Source organism: Arachis hypogaea, chromosome 15 (assembly GCF_003086295.3).
Source record: "Arachis hypogaea cultivar Tifrunner chromosome 15, arahy.Tifrunner.gnm2.J5K5, whole genome shotgun sequence".
Lineage (NCBI taxonomy): Eukaryota > Viridiplantae > Streptophyta > Magnoliopsida > Fabales > Fabaceae > Arachis > Arachis hypogaea.
The window spans coordinates 16043806-16065817 of record NC_092050.1 but is presented as its reverse complement, the minus strand read 5'-3'; the positions used below and the strand labels follow the sequence as shown (position 1 = coordinate 16065817).

Below are 22012 nucleotides of genomic sequence, written 5' to 3'. Positions count from 1 at the left end.
CATATCAGCATTTTATCAGTTGAGTCAACACTAGAAATGACCAAAGAACCATTATGATACTTAAAGTTAAATTTAGAAGACTACTATGATAAAATTAAAATTTCAATAATCAAATTGAATAATTCCATAAATCTCATGGACCATTCTAAAAATTTGTTGTACTATACACGCCAGATATTCTTGTTCAGCCCAAAAAAAGAAAAAAAGAAAAAGAAAAAGAGGCGAAGCAAGGTAGGTTGAGAGTTTTATGTGAAAACTCAGGTGTAGTCGATTTCACGTAAAGTTAGATAGTTGAGAGCCGTTAGATATCTAACGGCTCTCAACTATCAACTTCACGTGAAGTCGACTGCACCTGAATTTCCACCTTTATTTATATAATATAAAAATAGAACAAGAAGGAAGCTGATGAGAATATATACATATGACTTGTTTGTTTATATATCGAAATATATATAGACGCAGGGTGTTCTTCCTGTGACTCGAAAACAAAGAACATAATAACTTGAATATCAATCATATAATTATTTTTAATTGGATTCAGTTTCAATGTATTCTGATATGCATGGTTTTGATATTTTGTCACACATGTTCAATGAAGAAATCCCAGACCTTATTCTTTTCTCTGATGATCCTCTCCCTCTCTTCACAGCTCAAGAAAACATAATTGATTCTCTTGATCCTTTATCCCTTTCATGCATCAATTTCTCAGAGTCCCAAATGGTGAAGGATCATTGTTCCAACAATCATCAGCACCATCTAAGTCTTCCTCACAGTTACCTGCAGAGGAGCTCCAGTTGCAAATCGTTTGATAGAAAACCAGTTTTTCCACCATGTGAAGCTCACAACGACACTTTGATGGATTCCCCAACTTGTGAGTGGGAAAACGATTTCTTCAAAGGACAAATAAGGAGGGTCTTCAGTGCAGGAGACTTGCAGGTAGGTCGGTTAAATTACGAAAATAAATCTTCTCCATTTTTTTAATAATTGAAAAAATAAAATGTGATTTTTTACTATTAATGTTATAAGTGAAACAAAAAAAATATAAAAAAAAACATTAAAAAATTACAGATTACACCTTATTTTTCAATTATTTTTAACAATTGAAAAGATTAATTTCCGTTATACTACTGTATATGCTGCGATCAATATAACTCCCTGTTAATGTTATTGTTAGTTTCATTCAAGTTTGTTTCATTTGGTGAACAGAACATGCATGCAACTGAAACACTTCAGACGGATGAACGGTACTTGAAGGTGGGGCGTTACAGTCCCCAAGAAAGGAAAGAGAAAATCTCAAAGTACAGGGCCAAGAGAAGCCAGAGGAAGTTCAACAAGACTATCAAGGTAATTCTCTTCGTAATTTTCCTTCATTAATTCTTAACTCCATTTTTCACGTATAGTATTCAAATATATTTCGTATTGATTTTATATCTCTTAAATTTGATATTAGATTAGTTTTATTAGATCGTGTTCTTTGTCTATAGATAAATACCCTTTTTTTTATTATACATTCTGATAATAACTAATAGAAAAAAATTGAATTACTCTAGTGGTCAACTCATTCCTATGCAACAATTTATTGACCAATAATATATCCTTAAATAAAAAAAAACTAACGGAAGATAGCAACATAATTTGATAGAAAGAGGGTCTGAATTGTGTATGTGGCTGCTTTGTTGTTTCGGGTATGGTAGCAGTATGCATGCCGAAAGACACTAGCCGACAATCGAGTCCGCATACGTGGCAGATTCGCACGCAACGACGATACCAGCGTGATTCCAAAAGCCCCATGTTCAACTTCAACTACACAGCAAGACCAAGATGAATTCTGGGTAAATACAATTCTACATTTGAAGCGCACTTATTTATTAATATTAATATTAATTAGTTGAATGTATATAGTGCTGATGATATATATTATTTATTTATTATTATTATTATTGTTAGTGTAGATTGAAATGATTGAAGCGTTGAATGAGTAGTAGATCCTCTGTTAGTATGAAGATCCACAGTTTCAGTTTTTGAGTTTTGAGGTGTGAAAGAAGCACAATTTCTGGAAGACTCAACTTTACAATTTAGTTTCATCAATAAAAGTCACCGTATTTGCAATGTTTATGTTTATGTGGGTGGACTGTTCTAGGTTGACTTCTGTTGGGTTAGAGTATGTACTTGTATCCAATTTCACTTTCTCTTTGCCTTTCTTCATTGTATATAATCTTCATGTAATGCATTTTCAGAAGAAAATAAAGTATCTAGTTGTTTCCATCACTTTTTATCACACACTACCTTTTTTGTAATTTAGTTTTGTTACTCTTCTCTCTTACTCTAACTTCTAATACAACTCTGGAATCCAACTGGTTAACATACTAATTTAGTGTTTCAACTTTCAACCAGCGAGTTATTAATAGAACCATTTAAATTTAAATTAATTAATTAATTAAATATATAAAAATAAAATTTATTTTAAATTATGTAATATGTATATTTTTTTAAAAGAAGCTATATATCTCAACAAGAAACTATTCTAATCGTTATCAACTATGAAACACCAGCATTTGGACACCGTATGCATACTGCATAAGTCCCTAGTATCTTAAAAGAAACAATTAGTGAACTTAATTCATGTAAATATATTTGGAAGAGAAATATTGATAAAACTGAAGACTTACGTGTAGTTGTCTTTATGTAAAGTTAATAGTTGTGACTTGAGAGTCGTTAAATAACAATTTAGTTAAATATGTTAAATTATCTAATGATTTTTAATTAACAACTTTACATAAAGATAACTCCACGTGAGTTTTCACTATTGTTACAATAAAGAATAGTTTAGTTGTGTTTACTGAATAATATACAGTAGAAGAAGAAAACAGAACATGAATACAAGAGCATTTAGAATTCTTAATTAAACAAGAAATGTCTCGACTCTGTATATAATTGGTGAGGTCACAAAACACAACTTAATACTTGTCAATTTTTCTAGTGGAATATACCAGTAGATAGCTTCTCTATTGAGCTATCGTGACACTTAAAGTGTAAATTTACAACTTGGATTTACATATTTACAGAAGACTGTTTGTCTTGTTTCATCAGTTAAACTTTGATTATAAAATATTTTAAAGTAAATTAATTTGAACCGTGCACTAACAAAATTTGATAAGGAAGCAATTGACTGGGAAGAAAATGAATGCAAGTATGCAACAAGCTTGGCCACAAGCTGCACAATTTGACTGTCAAACGCATATGATGATGCAGTATTATCACTGCTCTAGGAATCAAAAGAGGCTTCATGCCTAAACTTTAGAGGCACTAAAAGAAATAAAAAGAAGCATCAACGTACCAATAAAAGTAATCATTCTTTGCTTATTGAAGTGGCAGATATAGTAATGTTCATTAATTCATAAATAACAATTTTGTGAAAGTGGAACTTGTGTTTACCAATCAAACACTGGTCAAATAAATTCTAAGGATAAATAAAGGGTGGTTAATTAGCTAGTAATTTATTTTTTACACTTTATTTTGTGTTGTCAACTTTGTGGCTATAATGATTATTTAGAGTGGGCTATACTTAATTAGTAAATTATAATTAGCTTCAATTTCAAAATTTTCTATCTTGTCGGAGTATAACGCACTTAATTAATAATCTAATCTATCCTATTAAAGTGGAAAGTGTTTGAATTTTTAAATGCAAACCAGCAGTTAAAGGTAAATGCAATAGAGTAGAGCAGAGGCTCAATTTTATCGTTATGGAGGGCATGTGTGTGCTATGCGTGGATATGGAGTTAGGGGGGACTACACATATATATGGGACAGAATTTTTGTCAGTTTGAGATGAAGGAACTCGGACCGTGCGAGTTCTTTGGATTTGAAAATTTTATAAACAAATCGCACGGTCCGATTTGTTTGGCAACCGGATAGAACTCCAAGTACAAGGAATCGGACCCAACGAGTTGACATCGTAGGAATTGGTATGAAATCTCACGGTCCGAGTTCTTAGGTGAGAGTATGAATTGTTGATCAATGAACTCGGACCCTCCGTGTGGCAAGGAAACATAGAAATCTGATGGTCCGAGTTCGGTCTGAGAAAATTTTTTTTTTGGTTCAAGTTAACCTAGTCGTAGGGTTCGAGTTCCTCAAAGGTTGTGATATAAAAGGGTGAAGTGAACTGGTAGGTGGGACAGAAGCTGGGTCTTCCTTCTTCTTCAACGGCTGCGTCTTCCTTCTTCTTCAAAACTCTCTTTTTTTTTCAGTTTTGATTTTGATAATGTAGTATCTAAGAGTAAGCTTATGTTTCTTTTATGGTGAGTGAAAAAAATGAGTGACCGAGTTCAGCTAAAACTATTTTATTTTGGTCAGATTTTGTTAGAAACGGCTGAAGGAGTAAAATTTATTTGTGAGAGCCCAGTAGATATTGTTATTCCTTTTGTTATCTCATTTGAGGAGCTCAAAGGAGTAATCTGTGAAAAAATTGGTTCTGAGAGGGCAAGAAATATATCATGTATTCTATACAGATATCCCATACAGGTGTTTGGTGGATTCGTACAGTATCAATCCAAATATGTGACGGACGATGCAAGCATGCAGGAGATGTTTTCAATGTATATTGAAAACCGGTCTCAGATCTCGTTCATCGAGTTGTATGTTGAGTTTGAACAATCTGAGGCTGACCGGAATATTCTACAGGAAGATTATAATAGTGACAGTGAAGAAGAGTTCGAAAGCAACTATGAATTTGCTGTTCCAGATGGTGATGAAGATCAAGGTGAGAGAACCATGTGCCCAGATGTGACAGAAGTGGCAAATGCACTTGCAAACGAAGTGCCATTTGAGGAGCCATCATTCATGAGAGTTTTAGACTTGGAAGCCATGCATATTCCTAAATTTCCGGAATATATGACTGCAGGTACGTAATCGTGGTATAAGTGTTTTTGTAGTTACACATTGATTGAGGAATTTATTTTTTTCTTTTATATGCTTCATGTGCTTATTAGGAAATAATGTTTATGCTGTATAAGATATGGTTGTAGCAAGTTGCATGAGTTTGTAACAATTATCGGCACAGCTTCAATCTATTGTACGGTTCAAATGGCATGAACCGGCATGGACCGGCACGGTTCGTTTGGTTTTTCGGTCGAACCGGCCGGTCCGGTCCGGTTTTTTACATTTGCTGCTGATATGCTTATGTTGTTTAGTGTGATATCATAAAATGTTAAACGTTTTTGAAGTAAAGCATACTGGTTTTTTACATTTGCTGCGTATTAATGAAATTTATCTTATGGCATTTGTCCCAACAGAAATTCCTATGGTCGCAGATGGTGAATTCGTCGTTGGGATGGAGTTCAGTTCCAGGGAAGCTGTTATTAAGGCGGTTAAGGAGTATACCATACGACGAAGCGTAGACTACCGGGTATATGAGTCTGAGCCGTTGACATTTTATGCCAAATGTACACAGTATGGGTCAGGGTGTGATTGGCTTATCAAGGTTAGCTTGATCAGCAGGAAGTACTGTTGGGTTATAAGGAGGTATAATGGTAGCCACACCTGTACCACAGCCACCATTTCACAGGATCATTCGAAACTGGACTCTATCACAATTGCAGAAGCAATAAAGCCACTGGTTGAAGTTGATCCCTCCTTAAAGGTAAAATCAGTAATAGCAGAAGTGCAATCGAAATTCAACCACACCGTCAGTTACCGGAAAGCATGGTTGGCTAAGCAGAGGGCAATAGAAAAAATATTTGGAGGTTGGGAAGCATCGTATGAAGCCTTGCCTATATGGTTTGAGGCCATGTGTCACAAGGAGCCATCAGCTGTTGTCCATTTTGAGACTATGCCTGTATATCAAGGCGATGACTTGGTGGGTGATATTCAGGTACTGCATCGTGTATTCTGGAGTTATTACCCTTGTATTAGGGCATTCAGACATTGTAAGCCAATTGTTCAGGTAGATGGTACTCATGATTACAACCCACAATACATAACTCTAACACAATGACTGCTGGTTTTGTCGAAGCCCAATATTCCCAAAAGTAATGCTTCTTTAATTAAAACACACCTGGCCATCCTGAAGTTCATCAAAGGCCTTCCTAAAGTGAGCTAGCTTCAGATATCTATATCGTCGGTCCCCACGCTCCCAGTTACGCCACCTAATACAATGTCCTCAATTAGCTCAACTGAATGTTAAATATCAAGAAATGGATAAATTGTAACATAATATTACTTGTTTGCAAGTGGAAAACTGCGGGGTTCTCTAGGAAGCGGCGATAGATATGGCAATCGGATCCAAGCCCAACCCAGCAGCAGTGTTAGTGGACCATCTATTTCCTTACAGTTATAACGAGATGCCCTGCATAACGCCCTGTAAAGGTGTGCTAGGCATGCCGAACCCCAACTATACTGTCCAATATTGACAAAATCACGAAGCAATGGTAGAAATTTCCAGTGCACACCTGCCCCTGACTTATCCCCAAACAGTATCGTCCCAATCAGCAGCATAATGTGACACCTCACATACCTAGTAATTAATAACAATCTAATATTATAACATTTCTGTAGCATTATATAAAACGATGGTTAATACATTAATAGAAAAATATCTAATGTAGCATATTAGGCTATTATGAGACAATATTACATAGTCCACATGGCTAATACATAAATAACTTCAGCAACATAATATGATACCTCACATACCTCTGTATACTGATCTCATCATTCAATTCTAAATTCTCTTTTAGATTCCGGAGCCATGTCAGTTTTATGCAGCTTGATCTATAGTCCTCTCTACGAGGTGCAACCCCAAATTGAAGCAGACACTCCGCCTCCATGGCTTCAAAACTACTCATTGTCATCCCTGTGACTGGAAGACCATCTGTGGGAAGACCAAGTATTAGAGCCACATCTTCAAGAGTCACGGAACATTCACCAATGGGAAGGTGAAACGTATGGGTGTCAGGGTGCCAACGTTCGATTAGAGCATTTACCAATGCTTTCTGACACTGAACTATTCCAATCTGAGACATATGATAGAACCCAGTAATTCGTAAATGCTCCTCCACCCTATCGTTGTACCGATCCGGAGGAAGTGGGTGGTTACATGTCAACATTCTTAATTTCTACAAAAAAACATAACAAATAACTAGTCATATAATTAACAGTTACTAACTTACCATCATCAATCATTTCAGTAAATCCTTATATAACTAATTCTTTTAACTTCTAAAATTATTTAATTAATCCTTAAAATTATTAATAATTAAAAAATAAAAGTCATGACCTATACATTTATTTATTCTTAACGAATATTCTCAACAATATTACAATAATTTAAATATTATCTAATACTAATTACTCATTCGTGAAACACATTTTTTCCTCAATAATAAAAAATATTAACAATCAGTATATGCCATCATCAACAATTCTACAAAATATTAACATTCATATTCTAAAAACTATAAACATTGTCATAATTAAAAAAATAGCATGGCTTAATTAAACTAATCCTATTAATCATTAAACATTAACATTTTTTTCAGTCACAATACCAATAACAATAACATTAACATTTAAATTCTTCTCTAACAGATATACTAACTTTTTTAAAGAAATATTTAAATATGATTAATTAACTAAAACATATAATTATACTAAAAATTAATAAAATTTTAAAAAAAATCTCAACATTCTCTACTGAATAAGAGATCTATTTACTTCTTCTTTTATATACCTACCGAAATCTTTTCATCATTAATAATAATAATGTTTTCTTATTAATAATAATATTTTTTTATTAAAAATCTGCAAAAAAATTTTTTAAAAATTTAAGAAATATTAAAATATTAGTCATAATCCATCTATTTTTTTATTTATCAACTGCATTTTTTACCAACAATCACCATCATAATAATTAAATTCTTAATATTCATAATTATAAATATAACTAAATTTCTAAAACTTAAAAATAATTAAAAAATACTTACATAATCAGGATCACTGAGATAATGAATAATATGAAACTCACATCGATCAACATCTTTAATTTTATATTTTTTGGGCATAATTCCTTCTCCTCCACCATGTAAGGATGAGCTTCAGAAATGAAGAAGAATGTTTGAGAGTGAACTGTGTGTGCTTTCGTTTTCAGATGGTGAGAGAAGAGCAAATGGGTTTCTTTATTGAAACAGGGGCACCGTTCGGGGGAAAACCAGGGAGCGACGCGTGTTAAGTGCAAGTAGGAACTCCCACCGTGCGATTGGCTTCTTCGAAATCGGACGGTCCGTGAGATTATTCAACTCGGAGGGTCCGAGTTCGAAACTTACTACAGGGGATTGCATGGAACTCGGACGGTGCGAGTTTGGTTTAGAACTCGGAGGGTCCGAGTTGTTCCCCCTGACACCACCAATTTGTGCAGCACTCCCCTCCCCCATATCAGCGCACTTCACCAGCTGAGGCTCCATATCTAAATTAAAATCTGTAGAGCAGAGCTTGAGAATTTTTTTTTTTTTTGTTGACTTAGAAAGAAAAGTAGAGCTTGAGATTTTTTTTTTTTTACTTAGAAAGAAAATAAACTTAAAGTTAGGTGCAAGTCAGATGAAAAATGTTTTAGCTAATCGGCATGCGTTTACCAAATAAAAGCTATCTTTTTGTTTCTCAAAGGTGAAAATTATTTGTTTGCAGCTGAAATTTATTTTTTAAGGTAAAAATAACATTACTTTTTTATTTCATGGCTGTCCCATTTTCCTTTCTCCGTCCATTTGAAATGCAAAATGATGAAAATTATATAGTTTTTTTGGTATTTTAATTTAGTTATTAAAAAACAAAATGGCTGCTAATTAACTAAAAGATGCTTAAATTACCATGCATGTGTCGAGCTGCCATATTGGCAGCAATGCTCACAATTACAATGCTCACAATTACAAAGGCACTAGCTCCATCAATATAAATTGAATAATTAATCGTGTCATTTGCATAATTCACAGACAAATTGATTGAATTTAATAATGATTCATAACCAAAAATAAAAAAATGCAATGGACTCATGTAGTGATCACTACTCTACACTTTAGATAAGGGTTTATTGAGAGACATAAATTAATACTTTTAGTACAAAAAAGATGAATTTTGAATTGAGAGAATCTAGCTGTTTGAAGATATCACAACTGCCTAAGCAGATACCAAGACTACTGCTTTCATAGATTCTCTTGTTTAATTATAAATTATATATAAATAAAAATAGAGTAAAATATGTTTTTTATTCTAAATGTTTGTGAGTTTTTTTTTAAATATTTCTAACATTTAGTTGTATTTAATTTTATCTCTAATATTTTTTATTTGTATTAAAATTATCTTTAGATATTAATTCTTTCTAAAATGTTGGAGACAAAATTAAAACCGTTTAGGGATATTTTTAAAACGAATCGAAAATATTAGAGATAAAATTGAACGAATCGAAAATATTAAAAAAAATTGAATAAAATAAAATATTAAAAATATTTTTAAAAAATATTATAAATTTTAGAAACAAAAAATACACCTTCGACCTAAAAATAATAGGGGTGGCAGTACAGAGAGATGCTTCTGGCTGCAAAGCTTTTGTATTTGCATGTTTCTTCTTTGATAATATCCATTTTCATTAGCCCTTACCAAACCTTTGCATCTGTCCTCTATAAATTATTTATAATTATCATCATCAACTTTAGAGGAAAAGAGAGAGATATTTTGAAATCAATTAATCAAAGCTGACAGCTGGATAAAAGAGAATAAAACCAATAATGAGTTTAGTTTACTTAATTGATGTTATATATATATATATATATATATATATATATATATATATATATATATATATATATTGTTTTAATTCGATTTAGTTTCCTTTTTAGCAGATAATTTATACTTTATCTATTATTTGTTACACAAAAAGCATTAGTTCTTGTGTTTTCCCAAAATTTGTCGCAGGTAAATAATCACAATCTAATAATTGGCTTCGTGCTGTGATAAGAATGTGACCCAACATCATATGAAAATAACAATAATATTAAGAAGAAGAAATGTGATCGAACAAAATAAACAATGCACTTAATGGGGAAAGAGTAGCGAACAAAGCTTATATTATAAAATTCATCATATATAACCACCCAAAATGATTCCAGACACCGACTTTTGACCAGCACAACACAATGGGTATTGATGATTACTATAGTTCAACGCCCTATCATTGCATCCCCATTGATTATTTTACTATTATTATTTGTTATTAGATTATTAGATGATTGTTATGAATTCTTGTTCCCTAGGCTAGCCTTATTCCAAAGACACCCTGAGAAAGAATTTTTGCAGAGTCGAGATCGTAAAAGGAGAAGATAAGTGCGTGGTTGGAAAAGTTGTATGTCCACTGAATTTGTTTGGTTTTGTCCAAGAAAAGGCTTTTTGTGTTGGACATATTCCTTAAGAATATTTTCAAGCGATTTGATTAAATATAATATAGACACGTTAAAAATGTATTTTTCTTTTTATGTTTTGAAAAAAATCTTTTAGAAAAAGATATTATTAAATTTATAATTGCTTTCATTTGCAAATCTCAATACTTCGATTAAAAAATGATTAAATTTTTACTTTTTTATTTTATAAACTTTTTTACTTAGAAGAACTTGATCCGTATTTGCAATTGTAATTTAATGGAATGACATGGTAGTGGACCTTTATGCGTAATGCTAAAAAGTATATGTCACCGGCAAAGATTAAAAAAGGTTAAAGTAAAACTTTTAGTAATGAGTGGGGTAAAAGTGAAAGAAAGTGAGAATTTTATTAAGTTAACAGTTAATTAACATGCTAAACTAATGGAGAATCCTGATCATGAAGTAGTTAGCTTTATGCTATATAGTCAGGACAAGACATCACAAATTCACAATTGAGTTTTTGTGCTATGATCTAAAACAAAACTTTAATTTTGGAAATGACAAATGCTTCAAAGATAGCAAATTATTACTGCACTAAACTGTTATGTGCAAAAATAATGCCCCAAGTAAATTGAAAATGTTTTACTTCCTCAATTGTTTTTTTTTAAGTAAGGTAGATTGGACAACTTCTAATGCTAGATACTTCAAATGGATTGGACAACTCCTAATCTTAAGTACCTCAAATGGATTAAACAATCCCTAATCCTAAGTACAATACACACCCATATACTCTTTATATATTTACCAATTTTTTTTCTTTGGTTAGAGTTAATAAGAGTTGAATATGAGACTTTTGAAATGGGAAAAAGACAGAATGCCGTGTGAGTTAAGGGTCGTTAGCCTTCCTCAATTGTTAAAAAAATTTAAAAGAATCTATTCCCGTAAAACTTGGACAGGCATCAAAAGTTTCATTTTTTTTTTGTCACTTTATTTGGATACATCTTACGTGGTATTTCTGATAACGTGTACTATTTTTTGTTTTGGTCTTCATTATAAGCTACAGTTTATTTAATTTTGAGCCCATGAAAGTTGAGTAGCCCAATCCCAATTTGATTTGTAGGGTGTTAGTACTCAGTAGAGACGGGAGTCTAAAAGGTAGGGCTGATGACGTGTAAGATATGGTAATATTTAGATTTTATTTTAATTTTATCTGTATATTTGCTACGGTACAATGATAAATTCATACGTACCGATACATTTAAAATATGGACAAATAATAATAAACCATATGAAATTTATTTTCCACATCAACATTTAATTTTTGTTTTTTTAAATATATATTATATCATCACTTTTACTAATACACCCTTTTAATTAAATAAAAATAAAAAATATTTTTTATTTAATTTTATAAAAAGTCTTAAACATATTTTTTTATTTGATTAGACAAAAATATTCTTTTAAATTAACGAAATTTTAGAATTCAATTAATCCTAATTTTATAGTTTCAAATAATTTAAACAACAAAACAAAAACATATTAAAAAACAAAAAATCAAAATTTCTTCGTTTTCTCCAATTTCTCTAATCATTGGTGCCCCTCTAAGCAAAACATATCAAAGAAACAAAAAATTCGATCGTTCTTCATCTTTTCCAATTACCCCTCTGAAACAAAGCAGTGAAAATCCCAAACCAAATATGTTTTGAACTCTTTTCCTCGTTTAAAAATTTTCGACTTTTGTTTGTAGTCTCAGCTCTTGAATCAAAACAGTCAATGGAAATTCTAATTTCTCTTGCTGGAAAAGTGGCAGATTATACTGTGGGTGCCATTGGAAGGCAATTCAGTTATGTAATATTCTACAAAGTCAATTTTAAAGAGTTGAGTGACCGTGTTATTGATCTTGAAGGTAAAAGAGATGAAAACCAAGTATCGTGTTCAGAACGAAAGAAGGAATTTGAAAAAAATTGAAGGTCGTGTGCTGAAATGGTTGGACGACGCGGATGAAGCCATTGGGACGACAGCGGCGAAGAACCTAGGGTTTTGGTTTGGGATTTTTACTGCTTTGCTTCAGAGGAATAATTGGAGAAGATGAAGAACGATTGATTTTTTGTTTCTTTGATATGTTTTGCTTAGAGAAATTGGAGAAGACGAAGAAATTTTGATTTTTTATTTTTTTAATATGTTTGTTTTGTTGTTTAAATTATTTGAAACTATAAAATTAGGATTAATTGAATTTTAAAATTTTATTAATTTAAAATAATATTTTTGTCTAATCAAATAAAAGAATAATATTTAAGACTTTTTATAAAATTAAATAAAAAATATTTTTTTTATTTTTATTTAATTAAAGGGGTGTATTAGTAAAAGTGGTGATATAATATATATTTAAAAAAATAAAAATTAAATGTTGATGTGGAAAATAAATTCCACGTGTATTGTTATTATTTGTCCATATTTTAAACATATCGATACGCATGAATTTATCATCATAAATTAACAAACACCTTATTTTTTAAGAATTTAATTATATTCTATGTACAGGTCGAGAATCTTTTAATTTTAATTCTATTGGTATTCTAAAGTTTTATATCTATTTTTTTTGGTGACTAAAGTTTTATATCTATTGAGTTGAAACAAATTAATTTTTAATTTTTTAATTAAATAAAAGATTTAATTATTTTATAATTTATAAATATATTATTAAAATAAAAAATATAAAATTAAATCTATATTAATTCGATTTTGTTAAAGAACTAACTAAGAAAGTAATCAATTAGAACCAATTAATTAAAAAAAAATCAATTATAAGAAAAAAAATAATCTTCTACTATTTTAATTTTTTGAATTTCAAAATTTAAAATACAAAGAACTAATTTGAATTGGATTAGGTTATACTTGGCTTCCTAAACTTTTTTAAATTTAAAATAATCAAATTATAATAAAATCTATGTTAAAAATTACAAAATAGAGATGCTATAAATAAAAGTATAAAACACAAAAAATAATGAATTAGAAAGGTGGTGGTGGTGTTCTCTGCCGAAATTGGCTTTGAATCTGAAAGCTCCAAGCATAGCTCATCATTCCTCACTCTCTCGCTCGTAGCTCCTTACCACCTCTACTCTCTGTAAACCCCTCTCACTCTCTTTCTCTTTCTCTTTCTCTTTTATATTCCTTTCCATTTTGTATATAGAGATACGAAATTCGCCGCCTTTGTTCGATTATTGTTTCCGACTTAGCTGAATTATTATGTGTTTTCCTTTTCTGATTAGGTTTTGTGAATTCTCATGAATTCCAATTAACTAGCGTACTGAATCCATATATAACATGCAATAACCCCCACCGATTCGTTAATAGGTCCTTGATCATCATCGGACGCATGCATGATCGTAGTTACGTGAATGTATTCATTCACATATAGTATATACCGTATTAATCAAGTGTAATCTTAGCTTCTAAAATGCTGTATCTTTCTTGTAAAATCGTGTTGTGATGAAAGGTGAAACGATGAAACCGATGGTACTATCTACTTTTGGGAGCTGGATATAAGAAGACATGGGTGGTTGCTGTTGCTGTTCTTCCAAGGACACTGATTCTGCTCAAAATACCTACTATTACGTCAGTATATCCCTGCACTACTTGTGCTTCCATTACATTATATTTTATGTTCTTCTTTTGAATTCAGCTCAGGGCCGTATAAATCAACAGTAATATACACGTATATAACTAAAAGAGGAATGCTAGAAGGCCATCAAATTTATTGTTTTTGGCTATTAGTTAGTCATTAATATTTAAAAGTATGTGATAAAGTATGTTGTTAAATTTACTAGATTAAAAGAACTAGACTAAAAGAATTGAGTTGATGACTAAGTGATGGTAAAAAATAATAAATTTTGATGGTCTCCTAGTATTTTTCTAACTAAAATTGTAAGTATGGTATACATAATCCACAGATATGATTTTATTCTATTAAGTATATTTTGGTGTCTATTGTCGTCGCCAAACATCTCCTAATTTATACTGAGAATAAACTTCTAGTCCAACATCTTAATTGTTCATGATCTGCAGTCAATGTGTTAAGCCATTGTTTCAATTGTATATGCAGTACCCCAGAGTATCAGAGGAGCATGTTCCGTTATCATCCAATCATGGTGCTGCGTCTGTTTTTGCTGGAGGTCTGTTAGTTGATACTAACCTAGATACTTCAATTCCTGATACTTATACACCACCTCCTGCTCCTGCACCTTTCAATGTTACATTAGGTCCCAATCCAACTCTACCTGTAGCCAGAGAAATTTGTGCTGACAAAACTAATGCATCAGCTGCTGGGGCAAATCATGAGGCCTCGGCTAAGTTGGAAGAGCTGAAGGAATCAGCAGGGCTCAAAGTTCAGACAGACCTAGAACTACGAAAACTGGTAGAACCTATCATTTTAGAGGAAGAGGAGGATGTGTGCCCAATTTGTTTAGAAGGTGATATATTGTCACAGCTAATTTTGCTTTCACCGTGAAATAAGCTTTATTATGTAGCTGTTGAAGATGATAGTTTTCATGTTTTAAACTTGCAGAGTATGATGCAGAGAATCCAAAACTCACTACAAAATGTGATCATTATTTCCACCTTGCATGCATTCTGGAATGGATGGAAAGAAGTGAAACTTGTCCTGTATGTGATCAGGTTTGTCTCGATCATTCCCACTTTTCAACATATGCCCTTGTGGAATACACATGTTTATCTTTTCATACAGGATATGGTTTTGGACCCTCTCATTCACTGAAGACATCGCCAACTTTGTTCAAGCATGCTGTAGATTGTAGAGAGCTCTGGTTAAAAGCGCTAAACTTTTCTGTTCTGGCAACCCAAGTATATGGTTTTATTTGTTCAGGTTTCAAGGTTTCGTGGGGATTCTTTTTCCATTTCCTATGCTCAATCCGGCTTGTTGATAACGGGAAATTTCATTCATCTATGTGGTTATTTAGTTAGAAAGTTGAAGTGATATCCGCAGACCAAATGGAACAGTGAACTGTTGTAAATAGAATTTATATGATTCACAGAGCTTATTCTTGGAGACAACTTGATTACAGAACAGAGAAGTGAATATATTTTTAGTTTACTCGTAATGTCTATCACTGTTGTAGGATTCTCGTTATGTTGCTTTTATCTCTCATTTGAATATAGCTATATATCCTTCTCAGCGATATTGAATTGGAATTTCTTGCAGTAGAGAAACTAAATATCTTTCTTAAAAGGAATATAAATGTTATCGGGTAAGCAAAATTAAGATAAGACACTTTCATGTATTCGTTTGCAAATTGATATAATACGCTATTATGTAGAACGTCAAGAACATCTTACTTTTGTGAGTGAAGAGTGAAAACGATACATCTATCACTCCCTGCACCCAACTCAGTCTATCATCTCCAACACTTAGATGGAGCACTCGAGGGAAGTCGAAGTTCTTTGCATGATGGTGCATATCATGTTCATGCTTTAGCGATGACAAAAATCTCGTAATGGTGTGTAATTCATGAACTCATGATGTTACATCTTCTAGGCAGATATAGATTGCTGCATCCATAAATGATTAAACCCATAAGATTTTACATGTCATTTGATTGACATGATGAAGCAGTATGTTTAAAACCCGAGGCACATTAGTTAATTCTTATAAGCTGGCAACATACACGGACACGGGTTTAAACATATCATATTATTCAGGTATTAACTGATAATATGGTCATTATTTAATGTTTAGTTAATAATTTTATCAATCAGCCCCTATAGCTCAGTGGTAGAGCGTCAGTCTTGTAAACTGAAGGTCCGTAGTTCGATCCTGCGTGGGGGCAATTATTTTAATTTTCCACCGTCAGTCTAAACATATTAAAATTCTATTTTTTCAATACTGAAAAGAACAGAGACAAAATCAATTGCGAATTTGCGATGCATTTTTACTGTAGTCCACAGTAGCTCATTAATTATATGATTGAACCGCTCCAACGTACTTTCCGAGGTTTCCATATTTTAATAGTAACAGCCTCCCCTGTTCATATTCACTGTTCCTAGTTGGTAAAGAAACATGCATAGTGCCATTTAGTTTAGCTTTTCATTGAAAAAAAAAACAAAAAAACAAAAAGGAACACGCATGGAACTCTTTGGGTATACATAATTATTTTTATTTTATCGACACAAGTACAATCAGCCAGTTCACTACATGTTATATAGCTTGTCATTTCTTTGAATTTATCTAAACCAAAAAGAGCTTCTTGTACATGTACCTAGATAGAATTGAAATCTTCCATGATTCTAAAGCCTTGAGCGGTGTCCTCATCAGATTGATAATGTGAAGATAATAATTCAAACATGATAGCTGCCTTAATGTGATTGTGATTGTTCATTCAACCACTTGCCAGATTGTGCATGTCAATGACTCAGACATCCACATCAAAACAAAAAAGCAATAATTTGACCTATGTTACCATTAGTTTAGCAGTGGAAAATAAATAACAAACTAACAAAGGGATTACAAAAGGGTTACTGAGTATGGAGTAATGTTGAATGGAACAGTATGCTAAGTTTTGATTTATTAGAAATGGTTTGTGTATAAAATATAGAGGTAGATTTTTCCTATTCCTTTGTTACAAGGTACAAAATCTAAGTAGTTGAAGCATGAACTTGGACATTAGAAATAAGCCTGGGGAGTTTTCTTAATGTTTCACGAGCAGATATAGTATCTGGATGATGCTCACCACAAATTGAAGTTCTGATGAAAACAGCCTTCTTGATTAGATCCTCTCCAATATCAAACTGGGCACCTCTTAGCATTAGCTTAGCTCTAGTTTCAAGAACAGTGGCTCTACACAAAGCCAGTTCTTCCCAAAGAGAAGGATTCAACTGAGCATTAGTCTGGACAGACCTCCAACAAAGCGATTTCTGGAGGCACTTGTCCACCGGCGTAACGAATGCTTGGTCGGCAGCTTCCAAGGCATTGGTGCAGAGCCGGAGAAGCTCAAGAGCCGCCGTGCAGCGAGAATAAGTGATGAATGTGTGAATGGCAAGAGGCAGAACCATTCTTTTGACAAGATATAAAAGCTCAGACACCTTGAGCTCAACAACTACCGGATCGCGGCCGAATCCAAATAACAGAAAACAAGCAGCCCATAAATGATCAAGAGTTTGTGCTATTGATCCTTGAATGATGACAGCTTGAATCATTGCTTGTGCAGCTCCAGGAACATCTCTTTTCCTGGCATATACTTTGATGAGCTCATTGAATTGGATGTAACCTTCCTTAGTGCTACTTCTTGCAATGCTAAATCTTAACAGCAAAGAAGATGCTTCTAATTCTGATTTTTTGATGTATGAGGATGTGAATCCACAAGTTAAGGCTTGGAGTAACTTTCTAAACAAGCATCTGCCCTGGCACTTTTCTGGTATCTTGTTAGCTGCTACTGCCAATAAGGAAACTGGAATTGCACCAGGAGCAAACCATCCGCTTGCCAGCACCATTCTGGTTGCCAAGCTTCTTGGGCCATCTGCATGATCAAAAATGGAGAAACAAACTTCGAAAAGCTGCACAAGAAATGTGTTCTTCCTCCACCACCGGTCTTCTTTTCCGCTCCACGACATTTCCTTCAGAGGCATTCTGTTTATGGTTTCTAGAAGCCTGGTTGGGGTTATTGGTAGTTCAGACAAAATTGCACTCACAATGGCAAGGCCTAATGTTAATCTTCCAAGTTTCTCCTCAATAGTCCTCAGAGCATCAACCTCTGTAACTGGATAGTCCTTGCCAATACCTAGCATTAGAGACAATGCTTCAACTCCTGATAAGTATGAGAGCTTCAAAGGTTCCAAGTTCATGATGCAAGGAAGGCGTGTCGATATGATCACATGTGTTTCGCCACCAAAGCGAGGGAGAAGATCCATGACAGCAAGTTTGTGATCCCACCAATCTTTTTCGCTCTCCAAGTTATCAATTATCACAAGATATGGAATGTTCCTCATCAGCTCTTTTCGAACTCTAGAAATCGCTGTGATCTCCTGCTCTTCAAAGCCTTTGATCCTATTTTTATCCAAACTGTTCTCAATTCCCACATCAACTTCCAAAAAAGATCTGAGGTTAAGGTAGTTTTGCCTTATATATCTGCCTTCCCCTCCTATCCATAAAATCATCTTGTATCTCTGATGAAATCTGTAAGCAAATTCAAGAATGAGTTCTGTTTTACCAATTCCTGCATCCCCTGAAACACACGCAATACCTTTCCCACACAACATATTCCTTCCCCTTTTCCTTCTAGCATACTTTCCACGCTTGAGCCTTGAATGGTAGTGCTGCATTTCAATCTCTTTCTCTGACTCCTTCCATACAACTGGCTCTTTCTGTTTCTTGCAGCCATTTCCTGCATGCTTTTCCCTCCATCTTTCATCTAGCATATTACTCTTGCCCCAACCAATTGTCACATTCTTTCTTCCTGGTTTAGCCTTAAGTTCAATGTAGTCCTTCTCTGCATCTCCAGTGACATCTCCAAAAAGCATAAACTCCAGTTCTGAAAGCTCTTTCTTTCTCCCAATAAAACTCTCATTTCTGGTGAAAGGGAACTCCTCTTTTTCAATTTTTTCTCTCCACTTAGTCAAATTCTCACCAACACTTCTCCTACCCAACCTCATTGCTATTAATGTGACAGCTCTCAGTATGCAATCTCTCCAGTTTCCATCCTGCGCTTCCAGTTTTGGTTCATCAACCCGAGAGAGGCCGTGCACGGCATCTCGCCACTCCTGTTCCAATCCTTCATACATAAGCCAAAGTTCACCTCCATGTTTTTCCCACAGCTCACCCCTCTTTTCAATTATGTCCCGGACAAGACAATCGGCTGGACTCAAATCAAAGTATATTGGAACCAAATTCTTCTTGCTAGAAAAGAAATGCAGCTCCTCAATAGTGTAAGGATTCTTGAAAGACTTGTTTGTTATAATCACTATCCCAAAAGAAGCAGCATTCATGGCTCTCTCCACAATGCCAAGTTTGCGAGAGCTCCTACATCGAGCCCTGTCTGATACAAAGCAACTGATTCCTTGAAGTTCTAATTCAGCACGAAGCCAATTAACAAATCTTACAAAAGGAGGTTTTGAGCCATGTAATCCAATGAAAACATCACAATTCCTTAATCTATAAGAAGAACATGATGTAGAATCTGGAATGGATGAAGTTCTATGACATCTATCTTTCTTATCTCTTCTCTCTTTCTTCGCAAAATATCGATCATCCCGGTGATAGCATGAACTAGATATGCTACTGCTAGATATGCCAACTGAGGAAGATATCCGATCAAGTTTTTGCAAATCACCTGAGTTACCAGATGCATCTGGGAAGGTGCATCCAACATTTACATCAAACTTTGGTTCTTGAATGATGGAACTGGTGCTAGGGGAAGCAGCATCCAAATGAACCACCCTATTACTTGGACCTGGAGCAGCATCAGGTATGAGTGATGGTGATCTTGGAGAGAAGAAGGGTGACTGGTTTGCTGAAAAGAATGCTGAAGATGAAGATGACATATTCCTTAGAGTCATGGCTTTTAAGGACCCAGACATGGGGCTCTCTTCTTCAATATCCATCATTCCCCAAGTTATCAAAGATATCAAATCCAACCATGCAAGCAAACAAATTTTACAAACACCCCTCTGAAATTCAGGATTATATTTGTTAGCCACAACCTCTATTCCAAGTTATAGATCTCGAATTTTACATACACAAAAGAAAAACTAATATGAAGAAACAAAAACTTTATTCCTCAAATCACACATAGCTCAAACCATTTTAAGTAGCAATTGCCAACATGGAAAACTTCACAGAAAGATTTTGAACATAAAAGAAAAGAACGTGTCTGTTTTATGCAGCAGACTCAAAAATAACACAGAATTTGCTAAGTAATTCTTTAACCAAATTTTAAAATCAAAGAAGGAGATGGCATAATGTCCAAACTTATCTTAGAGATTGAGTTGATAAAATTGCATAGTGATTCAGATCTGAATACTTACGTGGATGCCACGCTGAAACACAGTGTCGCAGATTCACTGTTCTGGCTCTTTGAACAAATAAGGAAGGATTATAAACTTATAACCATTAAGACTTATCCAATTCATATGCACTGTGAAGTGTGGACAGTGTCAATAACGAACTCCAACAACTCACCTAAGAAAATTTAGAAAAAAACATCATCATAAGAGGTAAAAAGGAAAATCACGCATAAATAAATACAAATATATATTATTACATATCATTGATCATTGAAGCTTCAAATAAATCACCATCTATGAATGGAAGGCTTTAAAAACGCAGACACGCCTTGAAAAACTAGTGAGACATATGAATGTGTTATGAGTGACCCGTGATGTGAAGTGCAGAAATTATTGCGTCAAAGTGTTTGCGGGGAAGAGCCCATTTTTAGAAAAAGAAGAAAAGATAGAACTTGTTGAAAATGAAGGCAAAAAGCTCGTACCTTTTTGCTCAGAAGGAGTGTGGGAGATGGAGAACAAGTCTTGAGGGTTCAGAAACACTAGCTGTTTTTTGATAACCACGCCATTTTATGATTTTAATTTGTTTTGTTTTGTATTTGTTTATATATATAATAACTAAAATGTTGTCTCAGTAGTACTCTATCTGCCTTGTTAAATCTTAAAAAGAACCCTTTTCACACCCTAGATTTGAATATTGTATGAATCTTCTTGTTATGTTATTTATGTAATTATTTGTATGTGTGTGAGTGTGAGTGTGACAGTGTTGGTGTTATGTCTTCTGGGGCCATAGATATTTGTATTATAATGGGTAGGAGATGAGTATTTTCAAGGTCTGCAAAACTGAGAAAACTGGTGTGAAGAGGGAAGGAGCACCGTTAGAAGAAGGCAATGGGACCCTGAGCAGTGACCAATGAGTAGGGTATGGTTGGAATTGGAATTGTAGGCTCCACAACCATATTCATATTTATACCACCGTTAATTTTGCAGACCTATATATCATAATCATATCGATACTGATTGTGATTTCGATTTGGAGCATTCCTATTTTGTTTCCACATTCTCATTTCTTTCTTTATTAGAAGGACTTACCCTTTACGCTTTATTCACATATACTCCAACACTTTTTTTTAATGGTATAAATATCATATGATTTTACATATACTATGATATTTTTCATTAATTATTAGTAAGATACATATAGATAGTCCAAAGCTGACAACGTGGCGTTTTGTTTTGTTTTGTTTTGATTCTGTTTTGTACTTTGGATATGAGCGTGACACAGTGACTGACGTTATGAGTGAGAGGTTCTAAATTCCAAGGAGTACCAAAGGTATCACTTCTCACTTCTCACCCGTTTTTCATATTTGTACTTCCCATTATGCTTTTTCTTTCTTTTTTTTACCCCTTATTATTTCTGGAAGGAAATACTTATTATTACTAAACCTTTTTTTAGTGTTTATTTCAAAGGCAATATATATGCTGAGTAACAATCGTTATGGATAATGAAAAGACTAGTGATAGTTATATTTGTCTGAAATTGTATAATTAGTAAACGAAATAAAGTGATGATAATGGATGGGCCGAAAAGATAAAATCATGAAACT

The 22012-nt window shown here is 33.5% G+C and overlaps 3 protein-coding genes and 1 non-coding gene across 7 annotated transcripts; 3 read left to right on the top strand and 1 right to left on the bottom strand.

Moving 5' to 3' along the window:
* Window positions 1-403: 403 nt before the first annotated feature.
* LOC112749670 (uncharacterized) lies at window positions 404-2265 on the top strand. 3 transcript variants are annotated; one of them, XM_025797998.3, is made up of 4 exons: window positions 404-936; window positions 1207-1344; window positions 1698-1832; window positions 1953-2265. In XM_025797998.3, exons 1-4 carry the CDS (start codon window positions 547-549, stop codon window positions 1980-1982), a joined length of 693 nt encoding a protein of 230 aa, XP_025653783.1. In that variant the 5' UTR covers window positions 404-546; the 3' UTR covers window positions 1983-2265. The 3 variants fall into 3 exon arrangements, with proteins under 3 accessions (XP_025653783.1, XP_025653782.1, XP_025653784.1); XM_025797997.3 differs by having other exon boundaries at window positions 449-936; window positions 1695-1832; XM_025797999.3 differs by having other exon boundaries at window positions 449-936; window positions 1695-1832; window positions 1948-2106.
* Window positions 2266-13403: 11138 nt separating this feature from the next.
* On the top strand, window positions 13404-15511 carry LOC112749669 (probable E3 ubiquitin-protein ligase RHB1A). The gene is made up of 5 exons (XM_025797994.2): window positions 13404-13521; window positions 13894-14012; window positions 14500-14866; window positions 14962-15071; window positions 15142-15511. The coding sequence occupies exons 2-5, from the start codon at window positions 13950-13952 to the stop codon at window positions 15169-15171; spliced, it is 570 nt and encodes a 189-aa protein (XP_025653779.1). The 5' UTR covers window positions 13404-13521; window positions 13894-13949; the 3' UTR covers window positions 15172-15511.
* Window positions 15512-16168: 657 nt separating this feature from the next.
* TRNAT-UGU (transfer RNA threonine (anticodon UGU)) lies at window positions 16169-16240 on the top strand. Its single transcript has one exon. It is a non-coding gene; the product is annotated as a tRNA-Thr (tRNA).
* A 495-nt stretch (window positions 16241-16735) lies between these two features.
* LOC112749668 (uncharacterized) lies at window positions 16736-21335 on the bottom strand. 2 transcript variants are annotated; one of them, XM_025797992.3, is made up of 3 exons: window positions 20891-21335; window positions 20430-20583; window positions 16736-20072 (listed from the first exon to the last, which is right to left on the bottom strand). In XM_025797992.3, exon 3 carries the CDS (start codon window positions 20007-20009, stop codon window positions 17046-17048), a length of 2964 nt encoding a protein of 987 aa, XP_025653777.1. In that variant the 5' UTR covers window positions 20010-20072; window positions 20430-20583; window positions 20891-21335; the 3' UTR covers window positions 16736-17045. The 2 variants fall into 2 exon arrangements, with proteins under 2 accessions (XP_025653777.1, XP_025653778.1); XM_025797993.3 differs by having other exon boundaries at window positions 20666-20948.
* Window positions 21336-22012: the final 677 nt, after the last annotated feature.

Bases quoted from the DNA above. Each gene is read 5' to 3' on its own strand.
- LOC112749670 (XM_025797997.3), top strand. From the start codon at position 547: ATGTATTCTGATATGCATGGTTTTGATATTTTGTCACACATGTTCAAT. The intron at 1,345-1,694 runs GTAATTCTCTTC...CGGGTATGGTAG, and splicing joins AGTTCAACAAGACTATCAAG to CAGTATGCATGCCGAAAGAC. The intron at 1,833-1,952 runs GTAAATACAATT...TTGTTAGTGTAG, and splicing joins AAGACCAAGATGAATTCTGG to ATTGAAATGATTGAAGCGTT.
- LOC112749669 (XM_025797994.2), top strand. From the start codon at position 13,950: ATGGGTGGTTGCTGTTGCTGTTCTTCCAAGGACACTGATTCTGCTCAA. The intron at 14,013-14,499 runs GTCAGTATATCC...TTGTATATGCAG, and splicing joins CTCAAAATACCTACTATTAC to TACCCCAGAGTATCAGAGGA. The intron at 15,072-15,141 runs GTTTGTCTCGAT...CTTTTCATACAG, and splicing joins CTTGTCCTGTATGTGATCAG to GATATGGTTTTGGACCCTCT.
- LOC112749668 (XM_025797992.3), bottom strand. From the start codon at position 20,009: ATGATGGATATTGAAGAAGAGAGCCCCATGTCTGGGTCCTTAAAAGCC.